This window comes from Lactuca sativa, chromosome 5, assembly GCF_002870075.4.
Source record: "Lactuca sativa cultivar Salinas chromosome 5, Lsat_Salinas_v11, whole genome shotgun sequence".
Taxonomy (NCBI): Eukaryota; Viridiplantae; Streptophyta; class Magnoliopsida; order Asterales; family Asteraceae; genus Lactuca; species Lactuca sativa.
The window spans coordinates 323,782,368-323,796,522 of record NC_056627.2 but is presented as its reverse complement, the minus strand read 5'-3'; the positions used below and the strand labels follow the sequence as shown (position 1 = coordinate 323,796,522).

At 36.2% G+C, this 14,155-nt stretch overlaps 1 protein-coding gene across 1 annotated transcript; it reads left to right on the top strand.

The window, feature by feature from the left end:
- Nucleotides 1-11,527: 11,527 nt before the first annotated feature.
- LOC111891724 (uncharacterized) lies at nucleotides 11,528-12,629 on the top strand. Its single transcript, XM_023887793.2, has 2 exons — nucleotides 11,528-12,071; nucleotides 12,520-12,629. Exons 1-2 carry the CDS (start codon nucleotides 11,528-11,530, stop codon nucleotides 12,627-12,629), a joined length of 654 nt encoding a protein of 217 aa, XP_023743561.2.
- Nucleotides 12,630-14,155: the final 1,526 nt, after the last annotated feature.

Below are 14,155 nucleotides of genomic sequence, written 5' to 3'. Positions count from 1 at the left end.
CTCTTTCCATTTCGCAGACTTCGGGCCTGACATGGCTTCCTTATAGATATTAGGTTCATCTAGATTTATTAGTGTACTATCACTAATATATGTGTCCCCTTCGGTAGTAATATGAAAACCATATAACCGGGGTTGAACTCTAACTCTTTCGGAACGTCTAACAGGTAATGACTCGTCAATCGGTTCAACCGGAGTTTCGTCCTCGATTTGAGTGCCAGCGGTAGAGGTTCCTTCATCAATCGACTCTTGAATCTATTCAAGCTCGATTTGCCTCCCACTGTCTCCTTGTCTTATGAGTTCTCGCTCTCGGAAAACTCCTCTCCTCGCAACAAAGACAACATTGTCCTTCAGTCTATAGAAGAGATATCCAAAGGATTTATGCGGGTAGCCGATGAAAATACATCGCTCACTATGAGGTTCGAGCTTGTCGTGAGTATCTCTTCTTACAAAATCCTCACAACCCCAAACCTTGATATGTGCTAACGAGGGAGCTTTCCCTGTCCACATCTCGTGAGGTGTTTGGGCAACCTTCTTAGTAGGGACTCGGTTAAGGATATGGGCGCCAGTCTCTAAGGCATACCCCCAGAATGAGATAGATAGTGAAGCACGACTCATCATAGAGCGGACCATGTCTAACAAGGTTCGATTACGCCTTTCTGCCACACCATTCAACTGCGATGTCCTAGGTGGCGTCAATTGTGAAACTATTCCACACTCCTTGAGATAGTCGTGGAATTCAAGACTTAGGTACTCTCCTCCTCGATCGAATTGAAGCATCTTGATTTTCCTGCCCAATTGATTCTCCACTTCATTCTTGAACTCTTTGAACTTTTCAAACGTTTCTGACTTTTGCTTGATTAAATAGATATACCCATATCTACTATAGTCATCGGTAAAAGTCACATAGAAGCGGTTCCCGTCCTTTGTGGTTGATCTAAACGGTCCACATACATCGGTATGTATGAGGTCCAATAGACCCTCACCCCTTTCACATGTGCTAGTGAAGGGTGACTTGGTCATCTTTCCAAGCAAACAAAACCCGCATGTGTCATCTTCCCTAAGGTCGAATGACTCCAACACTCCATCCTTTTGGAGTTGGGCTATGCGCTTCTTGTTGACATGTCCAAGACGACAATGCCACAAGGATGCTCTATCCATACTATTCGAAGAATCCATGCATAAAACATCATTTCCTAGGTTATATACAATCATAACAGTTTCATAAATTCCATTACATGGTATTGCTTCAAAATATAAGACACCATTTAGATAAGCATAAATAGAACCATTCTCATTATTAAAAGAAAATCTAAATCCTTGTCTAAACAAACCATGAAATGAAATGATGTTTCTTGCCATTTCTGGCGAATAGCAACAATTATTCAAATCTAAACATAAACCATTCCTAAGCACTAAAGAATACACTCCAATCTTGGTCACAGGCGACGATCTTCTGTTCCCCATGATTAGATTTATTCTTCCATGCTCCACATCCCTATTTCTTCTTAGTCCCTGCAATTCAGAACAAATGTGGTAACCACACCCAGTATCGAGGACCCAAGAAATAGCATTAGATGAATCATTAGATTTAATTGTGTATATACCTGCGAAAGAAGGCTTGATCTTTCCTTCTCTGATGGCTTGCAGGTAGTCTGGGCAGCTTCTCTTCCAATGCCCTATTTTGTGGCAATGGTGGCACTCTGCCTCCTTTGGGTTAGGGTTAGGCTTAGCGGGATCAACTTTGGTCCCACTAGAAGAGGAACCATCTCGGGACTTTCCTTTGCGGTGGCTCTTAGATGGAGCCTTCCTCTTCTTACCCCTACCTTGCCCAATTGCCAAAACAGGAGTAGCTGGTGGATTGGGAGTTGGTGCAACAGACTTGTCCTTGAGGTTTCTCTCAGCAACCCTAAGGAGACCTTGGAGCTTACTTAGGGTGACCTTTTCTTTGTTCATGTGGTAGGTCATCCTAAATTGGTTGTAACACGGAGGCAAGGAGTGAAGCACCATGTCAATAGCCAAGTCTTCCCCAAAGTCAACATTCAACTTGCGAAGACGATCGACATACCTTTGCATCTTTTGCAGGTGAATGGTTAGAGATTCTCCGTGACCCATTTTAGCGGAGATCATGTTAGTGAAGATCTCGTAACATTCCTGCCTCTCGTTTTGATAGTATCTCTCCAACAAGTCTTGGTGCATTTCGTACGGATACATGTCCTCGTAGGACTTTTGGAATTCAGCGTTCATGGTGGCTATCATGATGCAATGAACCTTCATTGCATCACGTTCATGAGTCTCAAAAGCAGTCATTTCAGCCGGAGTAGCGATTTCTGGGTTGATCTTCTCGAGCTTCTCATCGAGGACATACTCCTTGTCCTCGTAGCGAGCAATCGTGCGAATGTATCTTATCCATTCGCTAAAGTTCGTCCCATCGAAAGTCACCTTTTGGCAAAGGCTCATCAATGTGAACGAGCTAGCAACAGCGTTGTTCGCGTTTGACATCTACAAATAAAAAGGACAAAGATAGATTAGAACTTGAATCCCTAATTATTACCCAATAAGAAAAATTAGGGCTAGGATCCAACAACAATATTTACATATTAGAAAAGGGATGTCGTAATCTAACATGCAAACAATTTGAAGGTAAGTGAATGACGATTCACTAATTCTCCACCATGAAAACATAACTTTAAGTTCTAAATGTATTGAGAATTCCTAGGTTTCGATGAGATTCATTGAACTTTTCAATGGCATGTTTAAATCTCGATATGACCCTCTCGTTTGTGACTGGGATACCGAGAATCACAAAGTGGGTGTGAATTACCATGCAAACTTACACAGTGCCTTCATTGTAACAATCACCTATTCGATGTGTCGGTAAACCACACACGCTCCATCGAACTATGATAAACAATGAATCACTATTTTCCACCTTTGCTTAGAACCAATTAGTGTGCCGGTAAACCACACACGCTCCACTAACTTCTTAGCAAGGGTGCAAAGTGTAATTTCATGGGATTGCATCAATTCACTTTTCCTAAAGTAACTAGGACTGGGAATTTTTGAAAAACATGTAGCTACTTTGTATTTCATATTATACTTTTAATGAGGAGATGAGGTTGCCCTATCCTACCCGTTCGGCTAACGACCCTCACCGATCAAGCAAGCGGTGGGTGTGAGTGTACACCCATTAAGCGCCATTTTATAGGTCGCAACCTTATACCCACCTTATAGACCGGCTTCGTGAATGAGGCCTACTAATGGTAAGACTAGTATTTTTAATTATACATATATATACATATTAATCTTGTAATATTATATTAGTATAGGGTTGAATTTTAAACTTGTAAAATTCTAGTGTTTGAAATTTAAATTGTCTAAATTAAACTTTTAATCACAAAACATAAATTTCAAAACTTGAGGGCAAGTTTTAAACTTTTCAAAACATGGGGAATCAAATAACAAATAATCCAAATTAACATTTAATCACATAATTATCCATATTTGATTTATTTAATTATTTCTTGCAAAACAATTTACCAATTTAATTAAAATAATTAATCAATTATCATATAAGGAAATTAATATTCAATTAATTGATAAATATCTTCAATTAGGTCAAGAATATACTCAAATATATCTTAAAATCGGATTTATATTGACCTATTAAGATTAAGGTAAGTTCCCAAAAGATAAACAACAATAAATCCCGAAATTAGCTCTGTCTGACGCTCGAACTCGCCGAGTACCACAATGGACTTGCCGAGTTGGGGCCTACTCGCCGAGTCCACTATGGAACTCGCCGAGTTCATCAGGCAGAATGACAAAATTCGATTTTTGCAAGCAACAAACAAGCAACCAATGCATCAATTCAATAGAAACCAATCAAGTCTCTGATACCACTGATGGGTTTTAGCCATATGAACATTCCTATGTGCATATACAAACCCTAATGTTTGGATCTAGGTTTCTCTAATTGAACATGCATTGAATCCAAGACTTCTAATGGTAATTCTAGTATAATAACATAAGAAATCAGATTTAGATGATTACCTTGAATCACTTGCTTGAATCTTCTTGTCCTTGGAGCTTTAGAGTCACAAGTGTCACTCCTCTAATGGCTTACAAACACCAACTAGCAAGAGGATGATTATAGAGAGAGGAGAGAGGAGGAAGAAATCGGCCAGGGTTTCTTTAGAGACAAGAGTGCCGATTTTCCTTAGCCCTTAGGGTCTATTTATACTAGTGAGGCTCCTAGGGTTTCACCCTTAAACCCTAATTGGATAACTTAAGCCCTAAGCAATCCAATCCCTTTGTGATAAGCCCTTGGACGAATTCTAGGCTCTTCCAAACCCTAAATTCGTCCAACCCTTATCCTTAAGAGATTATAGCCCAAAGTACAACTATCATACAATTGACAGTTTATGCCCTTCTATTTAATTAATCTCTTTAAGTCACCAAATTAATTCCTAATTAATTTATGACTTATATTAATCAAATAAAAATATTATTATTCCTTATATTATTCTCATAATATATTAATAATATTTCTTCTCTCATTATAAATCATCCTGTCAAGTTGCTATGGTGAAGGCAACCCAAAAGGACCATGCTCAATCGGGTCAAATACTTTCCTAATATAGTTGCAGCCTTAGACATTATTCCAACAATTTGGGCCGCCATGGGTCTGTTGGCCTTCAGCACAAAGTAGGTCCGCCTCAACCCAACCATACACACAAATCATGTCGACATGTACATAACAGATAAGCATACATATAACATACCGATATAAATAGCATTGAGTTTGTTGACTGGCAGCACAAAGCAGTACAGTCTCAATCCAACCACACTACATCAACACATGCGACTTGTAAACATATAGCCAGAATAGGTAACAGGCAAATCTAACAAATCACTAAGCATAGCATCATCCTATCTACCAAGATACAGATCTAACATATCACTACTGCATTGCAAGCATACGATAAACGAGGATAACAATCCAAAGAATCGGCATTGGTGCCTTCGACCCGAGAGTATAGTGAGGACAACTCACCTCGTACTACCGAAACACACAGACGATCCTTGGCTGCTATTACCAAGCCAACCCCATCAACAGCTGATCCCATGAGAAATCTATGACTGCATATCTGCTAGAGCCCGCACGCTATCAAACACCACAAATGACAATCCATTAATAACAAGATCCTAACTCACACCATGAGTCCAATTTAGGGTAAAAGACCCTTTTACCCTTCCTCAAACTTGGCCCAAGATAAATGACCAAAAGCCCAAAAAACTCCAGTTAAGCTTCTAAGGCCCATATATGGCTCAAATTTCCAAATTGGGCCCAATTCCTTTCAGGGCCTTCACTCAAGAAAATCCAGGAAGACAAAAGCCCAAACCATAAAATCCAGATGGCCCAGCAATGGCCTAAAACAAATCGAAGCCCAAAATGACCGATTATGCATGGCGTACTCCTAAGGTACACTTAGCGTACATGAGGTTGCGAGATAGGTTGCTTGAGCGCATTTTTACCCTTTCTATTAGTAAGGTTGTCGTATCGATCAAGGCTAAACTTGAGTTTGATTGCAGGGCGCGCGTTAGCGCTTTACTAATAAGATAGAAGGGGCTTTTCTTGTTTAGTAAAGTCTCGCTTTCTTATAGGAGTAGGTGTTGTTTTACTCTCTTTCAAACAGAAGACGTAAAATCCACCATCCGGATGGCTCATCGGGGACGCGGGGCATACACTATGCTATGTGGGGCGTATCCTCACAATTCCATTTCCTTTATTAAGTGCTTAATGGCTTTAGCACTTGAGCCTATACTTTAGATCCATGCTTCAAAATTACTCCCAAATCATAAAGTCTCAAAAACTAATACTTCAGACATCTAAAAAGGGCTTAATAGATGGTCTTAATAAATTAAGACCTCCTACAAAGAACTAGGAACCAAACTAGCTAAAGAGACCTCATTTTTATGCCTCAAGACCCATCCTAGGGTCTGAAAGGATAGCTTAACACGTCCAAAACAAAGCATGCACAATATTGGGACTTTTAGGACAAGAAGAACACCAAAAAGCTACTAAAACAAGATCTAAACAATCCAAGCATAAAACGTAGAAGCTTTTTACCTTCTGGAGCTTCTTTATGAAATGATGATCCAAGATCTACTAGCTTGCTTCATTCTCCAATCACCTTGATCCAACTTCTTCTTCTTTAACCACACAAGAAACACACTCTTAGCTCACACACATACTAGAGAAGCTAGGGCTTCCCAAAAATGATTCCAGAACTTGGAGGCTCAAAAGATGGGGGAAAGGGGTCCATAATGATGCTTAAATACTCTACAAACCCTAAAAGTTAGGGTTTTCATCCGGACACACGTACGTCCAGCGTACATATGTGTACGCCCAGCGTACTAGGGTGTGTTGTAGTACACTTAGTGTACTCATATGTACACCCTGCGTACTACTCATGCTCTAAAATTACCATCTTGCCACTAGGGCTTCCCATGGCCACTTATTTCCAATCCAAGGACCAAAAATGATATAACTAAAACCCAAGGGATGATTTTGAATTTACTTGAAAGATGGGGTGTTACGATGGTAGTGCTAAAATTTTCAAACCAAGCATGTGGTGCTTGTTTAAGGCCATAAATTGCTTTTTGAAGACGACATACATAGCCTGGAGGGGGATCAACACCACTTGGGGGACGCATATAGACTTCCTCAGCAAGATCATCATTGAGAAAGACATTTTTGACATCCATTTGGTATAGAGACTAACGACGAGCTGCAGTAATAGCTAGTAGGCTATGGACCGAAGTAATATGTGCAACTGGAGTGAAAGTCTCCTCATAATTAATCATGTATTGTTGGTCAAAACCTTTAGCTACAAGGCATGCTTTTTATCTATCAATTGTACCATCATATCGTGTTTTGACTTTGTATACCCATTTGGAACCAACAACAGACATCCCATGTGCAATTGGAACAATATCCCAAGTTTGAGCCTTCTTTAAGGCTTAAAGCTCTTTTTGCATAGCATTTTGCCACAACGGGTTAGACACTGCTTCCTTGTAAGAAGAAGGGTCATAATGCGACAATATAGTAGTGTAACAATGAAAAACACGGAGATGAGATGGAATATGTCGAACTCTTTCAGAGCGTTACGTATTTAATGGTGTGTTGTCATCCCGATCTAGAGATTGAGAAGTCTCGAGAATAAAAGATGAAGTTGTACTTGGACGTTCTGTTTCATCTTCTTGATTAGGAGAGAAAAGATCAGAGGGTGTGTTGTCAACCCGATCTAGAGATTGAGATTGAGAAGTCTCTGGAATAGACGATGAAGTTGTACTTGGATGCTCTATTTCAACTTCTTGATTTGGAAAGAACAAATCAGAGGGTGGTGATTCAGGATCATGAGACTCATGAAACTCTGGTTCGTGTAAGTCCAATGATTTTGAAGCATCTGTGAAGAATAGAGAGGACGAAGGAGATTTTACCTTAAATTTCGAGACAGAGGAGAATATTTTGTGTTCCCAAAAGGTGATGTGATGTGAGATTCATAGGTGTTTGGAGATAGGATCCCAACATCGGTATGCTTTATGTTCAATACCGTAACCAAGAAAACAACCAAACAAGAATGAGGATCAATTTTTGAACGTTCATGAGATTGCAACTGAACAAAACAAGCATAACCCCAAATTTTAAGAAGATCATATGCAGGGAGAATACCATGAAGGAGTTCGTACAATGACTTGTTTTAAAGGGTAGGAGTAGGATGTCGATTTATGGTGTAGACGGCTATGAAAGTTGCCTCACCCCAAAACCGTTCTGGAACCTGGGATGATATCAACAATGTGGGAATAGTATCTAAGATGTGTCTATGTTTTCGTTCAGCACGTCCATTTTGTTGTGATGTGTTGTAACATGAGTATTGAGGCAACGTGACATGTTCATGCACGAAAGAGATAAGGGATGACTCTTTGTATTCCATGGAATTATCAGCTCGAAATACCTTGATGGATTTTGAAAATTGAGATTGAATCATCCTTGCAAACGTGATGTATATATTGGGTAATTTAGAACGATGGTGCATAAGATAAATCCATGTAAAGCGAGTGCAATCATCAACAAAGATAACATAGTACCTAGCACCTCCCATAGTGGGATAAGGTGTAGGTCCCCAAAAATCTTAATGAACTAGATTAAAGGTCGTTGAAGAAGTAGAATTGTTGGTAGTAAAAGGTAAAGAAGGATGTTTACCAAGTTGACATGACAAAAAGAAACTGTTTCAGGTTTGATGTTACCAAATAAACCTGACTGAGCTAGTTCTTTGAGTCTAGACATAAATATATGACCTAGGCGAGCATGTCACATATTAAAGGAATACAAACTTGATGTAGAGGCCACAAAGTTTGAAGGTAAATCAGGAAGACGAAGGCAGGTCACTTCAAATAACCTTCCAACTCTATGACCTATTCCAAGAGTCTCATTGGTCTTTAGATCTTGCACAAGACAACCCGAAGGGGTGAAAATAAATTTTAGACCAAAATCACATAATTGGCTAACCAAAACAAGTCTAATAGACAAATTTTGAGCATGATCAATATTTGGTAATAAAAGATGAGATGTGGAAACATGCCCACCACTTGTAACAATCATGTTGATTTCCTATAGAAGTTGGATTTAAGGAATAATTAGTCACCTTCATCTTATTCTCAATAAATACAATAAATACTTTATCTCACTTATATGTTCAAACAATGTATGGAGGTGCTCGGTGGATAATTGCAACAAGATCATAGTCTCCTCCTTAGAAATGTTATTGATGTTATTCTTGAGAACTCTTCTGGTACAATCTAAAAATGTATTGAAAATCAATCTTCTAGTTTGGTGGGCTCTTCTTGGTAGGCTTCACACATAGACAGAAAAAGAATTATCCCTCTTTAATCTATATGTCACTCTAGATCTACATCTAAGTTCTTTTTTATGTTTAGAAGAAAATGGGTATTCTTGGAAGATTTTTTATGCATATTTATGGGGATGTATGGATTCGGGAAAGTGTGCAACTGGTTATGTGTTCACGTTTGGTAGTACAATAATCAGTTGGATGTCTAGGTTACAAAAGAGTGTTGCTCTTTCACCACAAAATCAGAGTGCATGATGATTGGAGAAGCAAGAAATGAGCTTTTATGGTTGAAGAACTTCTTATCGCAACCTGGGATGCAACATGAAAATTATGCACTACATTCTGGCAACTAGAGTGTATCACTTGGCAAAAAATCTAGTGTTTCATAGTAAGAAAAAACATTTAAATGATGTGCCAGTGTTTATATGACAACTGATAAGTGAAAAGACTTTGAGTCTAAAGAAAATCATAGGTACAAAGAATCCAATAGATATGTTTACCAAGGTGGAGACAATAGAGAAGTTGAATTTGTGTATCGCATCAACTGGCCTTTTAGGTAATTGAAGAGAAGTTATATGCTAGAGAGAGATAGACGTAGCAAAGTTCTAGATTGGATGGTAGCAGTTCGGTTAATCAGTCTCTAAGTGGTTGATTGTTAAGTTGTGGAGATTTTTTATCATATAGCCGCTAGGTAGACCAAGCATAAGGTGTCTTTGACTTCGTGTAACCTGAGAACAAGTCATTCAACAAAAATAAAAAAAAATAAAAACAAATAAATAAATCTCTCGTGTATGATTGTGGATGTAGCCGCTCACTTTGATCATATGTACCACGTAAATTGATTGTGTTCTTATTGTCATTTTGCATCATTACTCTTTGTGTGGAATCCTCTGGATCGTTTGCTGAAATGCTTAAAACCTAACAACCCTTGCTATTAACTCAATACTACATTTTTTTTCATTCCATAGATGTTATGTGAAGCCCTCGAAGTTCAATGTTCTTCTTGGTGGTGCTAGGATTTGAGGATTCCAGTAACAATTGCTTCTTTTGGTTGCTGATTTTTGTGGAGAGTAATTTGTATGTATAGGTGTTGTTTTCAACTTTGATTAAGTTGGTTTTCGATAGTTAGCGTTTTTACCAATAATATATGTTCATTTTTACAAACTTGTGAAGAAAAAAAACAAAATAAAGGAATTAAAAAATTAATTTTTAATCATATTATAATAATATCATCTTAATAAACTAGGTGTGAAACTCATGTATTACATGGTTTATTTAAATAAAATTTAAATATAAAATTCAATATATTTGAGATGTTTGAATTTATAAAAAAAAAAGTGAGAAAAATATTGAATTATAAAAATTAAAGTGTTTTTTTTCTCTTTTAAATTTAAACAAATGATTTAGATAAATAAATAAATGAAATTAATGAAACTTTAATTTAGTAATTTTGAAATTAGAAGGAAAATCCATTAATAAAATTGATATGCATTTATTATTAAATTTAAATAATATATAAAATTTAATAAAATAAAATAAATCATAAAATGACATATAAAATAAAAATTAATTAATAAAAATATAACATGTGAAAAAAAAATTATTTATTAGAATAGATATTAAACATAGTTTTAATAGTTATAAAAGAAAACGAATTAATGTCTTATATTACGCAAGACCGACGAGTTTCATATTTTGAAACACAAACATAAATATGTCCTCATCAATAGTATCCACTATATTTTTTTCAACTAAACGAGGTAAGAATATACATTTTGGTTAGTTACCCCGCTTTAAATACTTGAAAATGCTTGGACACAACAAGCCATAGAAAAAAAAATGACATCGTGTTTATTAATTCAAACGATCTTATCGAATGTAATACATCAATTTTTTAGAGGTGTAATACCGGACGGAATGAAGTTGTGGGGAGGGGTGCGGGACGTTTCCCATATGCGGGAACACCGCACCGTCGATGCGGGATGCGAAGCACGCGTGGGGGGTGGGGATACCGCATTCTCACTCTTCACCTCATTCGTCCGTTATTTTTTTTTCTTATGAAGAAAGAAATGGACACGTGTCATTTGATTATTGGTTCAGGTAAATGTTGCCCTAATTATTTGTTTTCCATAGAACTCATTCCTATATATATATATATATATATATATATATATATATATATATATATATATATATATATATATATATATATATATATATATATTGTTTTTTTTAACTATAAATACCACAACATCCAACCATTTTTTTAACTCATAGTTTATACTTCTCTCCAAAAAATATTAATCAAAATGTCATCATCTTCATCATCTGATTCGACGGTTGTAGAGGAGGCTAAGTTTATCGGTTTCGTCATAGCAAAAACGGTTGCATACTATCAAAACCAACTAGGCGAAACATCACGTGCACGATCTAAACCAAGAGAGTCGCGGTTGCGTAGAAATCACGAAGCCGGACACGATCGCCTTATTGAAGATTATTTTGCATATGACGCTATCTACGCTGTAAAGTTTCGACGTCGGTTCCGGATGAGGAATGATATATTCTTACGTATTGTTGGCGATTTGGAATGCCGCTTTCCATATTTCCAATGAAAAATGGATGCAAGGCGGATAAAAGGTTTCTCTCCCATTCAAAAATACACGGCTACAATTCGTCAGTTAGCATACGGCATGGGCGCAGACAAATGGGACGAGTATTTTAAGATGTCAGAGCGTACCGTGTGGGAGTGTATGTACAAGTTCTGCAAAGTGATATGTTTGGTTTACAGGCAACGACATTTGCGCAAACCAACTATCAACGATATCCACCAATTATACACGGTACATGAAGGCAAGCATGGATTCCCTAGAATGTTTGGTAGTATCGACTGCATGCATTGGGATTGGTCATTATCCCCCAACGCATGGCGTGGTCAGTACATGAGAGGCGACCACAAAGAGCCGACGATCGTTCTAGAGGCTATCGCATCACATGATCTTTGGATATGGCATGCATTCTTTGGTCCAGTTGGTGCAAACAATGACATCAATGTGCTAAACCAGTTGCCGGTATTCAACGATATCTACCTTGAAAAGTCGCACGATGTACATTTTCAAGCAAATAGGGTAGCATGTAAGTGTGGCTACTATCTTACTGACGGTATATATCCTCCCTTGTCTGTTTTCGTGAAATCGTTTACATATCCTAACGACCCGAAAAGGAAAAAGTTTAAAGAGGCGCAATAGTCAGCTAGGAAGGATGTGAAGCGAACATTTGGTGTACTTAAGAGACGTTGGCAAGTACTAGCAATCGAGGCAAGGTCATATGAAGTGAAAAGGTTACAGCACGTAATGTAAGCATGTATCATATTGCATAATATGGTTCTTGAAGACGAAAGAAAAACGATATGTCGGTACAACGAAAATGAAATTTTGCCAAATGTCGAAGGAGTAGCCGTTGGTACACAACAGTATAGGGCGAATAGAAGAGAAGTACACAATCGCGACATTCATCACGCCCTTCATGCTGATTTGGTGGAGCACATTTATAGGGCTTATATTCAGCCCCCGATAGAGTTTTTCTCGCGATGATTTGTTTGACGAATCAGACGAGGATTCTGATATGTTCTTTGAGATCAAAGATTCTGATGACATGAGTGATGTTCGGGAGAATGAGGAAGAAGATGAGGTCGATGACGAGGACGATGATTCCGAGTGACGTATTTTGATTTTTTGTTTGATTTTTTTTTTTTTTTTGCGTTTTTTAAAATTTTCTACTTATTTAAATATTAAGTATAATGTAATTTTTATTTTAATTAATAAAAATGTTTTTATTTTTAATTAAATTTTATGTTTAGTATTAATTTAAAAATTATAAATCATAAAAAAATTAATTTAATTTTAAAAAAATATTGAAGGAAGCCTTTCCCACCCATTTCTTGGATTTAGGTGAGGGAAAATAAAGTGAGGGAAATATGATATCACGCACAAAAAATGAGGAAAGTTTCTCTCCTATACCCTCCGGTTTAAATAGTTAATGTGTGAGTTTAAAAAATAAATAAAATAATATAAAAAACCTTACAAATAGTTAACTCAATTTTTTAACATTTGTGATTTTTTTTAATATGATTAATTGGTCGTGAATATAAAGCTTTCTTAGAAATAAGATGTGTACGTAACGTCGTAACCATATCCAATGTCCATATAAATTCAATGTGGAGCAACAGCCGTTAACGCATTGTTAAATTATAATCAATTAGTGTGTGGAAAAACTTTAAAATACAAAATCAAATATTTGAAGAAGATTGGGGATCTCTTTATTGATGTTAAAAAAGTAGAATCAACAATTTTATATATATATATATATATATATATATATATATATATATATATATATATATATATATATATATATATATATATATATATATATATATATATATATATATATATATATATATATATATATATATATATATATATATATATATATATATATATTCTTTGTTGTCATTAATGGATAATAAGTTAATAACTAGTTTAATTGTATTTAGCTTCCATCACCTCCACCGAGTTAATATTATTATATTTTTTTATATTGGATAACTAATAAGATTCAACTTGTGGCTTTACGTCATGCCTTTAGTCGTTTAAAAATACAACAATTTGATTGTCGTCATTTCTTTGCAAAGCTATTTCAAAATTAAAATTTTTGTAGAGATTTTATTAGTTAAATTAATTACTAATATAGATATAGTTCATATAGTAATTTAATCATATAAAATTTTAGACTAAGAAGAAGTTAAGATGGATATATTTATATAGTATTATTTATTTAAGATATTGATAAATCATTTACGCAATGCTCCAGAGTATTATTTAAGGAGAAAAAAAAGTGAGAAGGTTGGGAAAAACTCATTCCTTTTGAGTTTATTTATCGGAAGGAAGAGAAGAAAAAGAATGGAAGATTTATATTGTTTTCCTTTAGAAATTATCCTTCTAAATTGGGAGGAATTGGAGAGAACAGAAAGAAAGATCGCTTCCTTTCTTTTCTTTTTTTCTCGTTTTCTTTTTTTTTTTCCCTTAATGAAACCGGGAGTGAAGTGTAAAGCTATGTTTGGGTAGTACCTGATAGCTAAAAAGTTAGCTGCCATCTTATAAGCTAGCTGATAAAAAATAATATTTGTAAAACCTAGCTTATAAGCTAGTTGGAAGATATATAATGATATATAGAAAGATATGTTT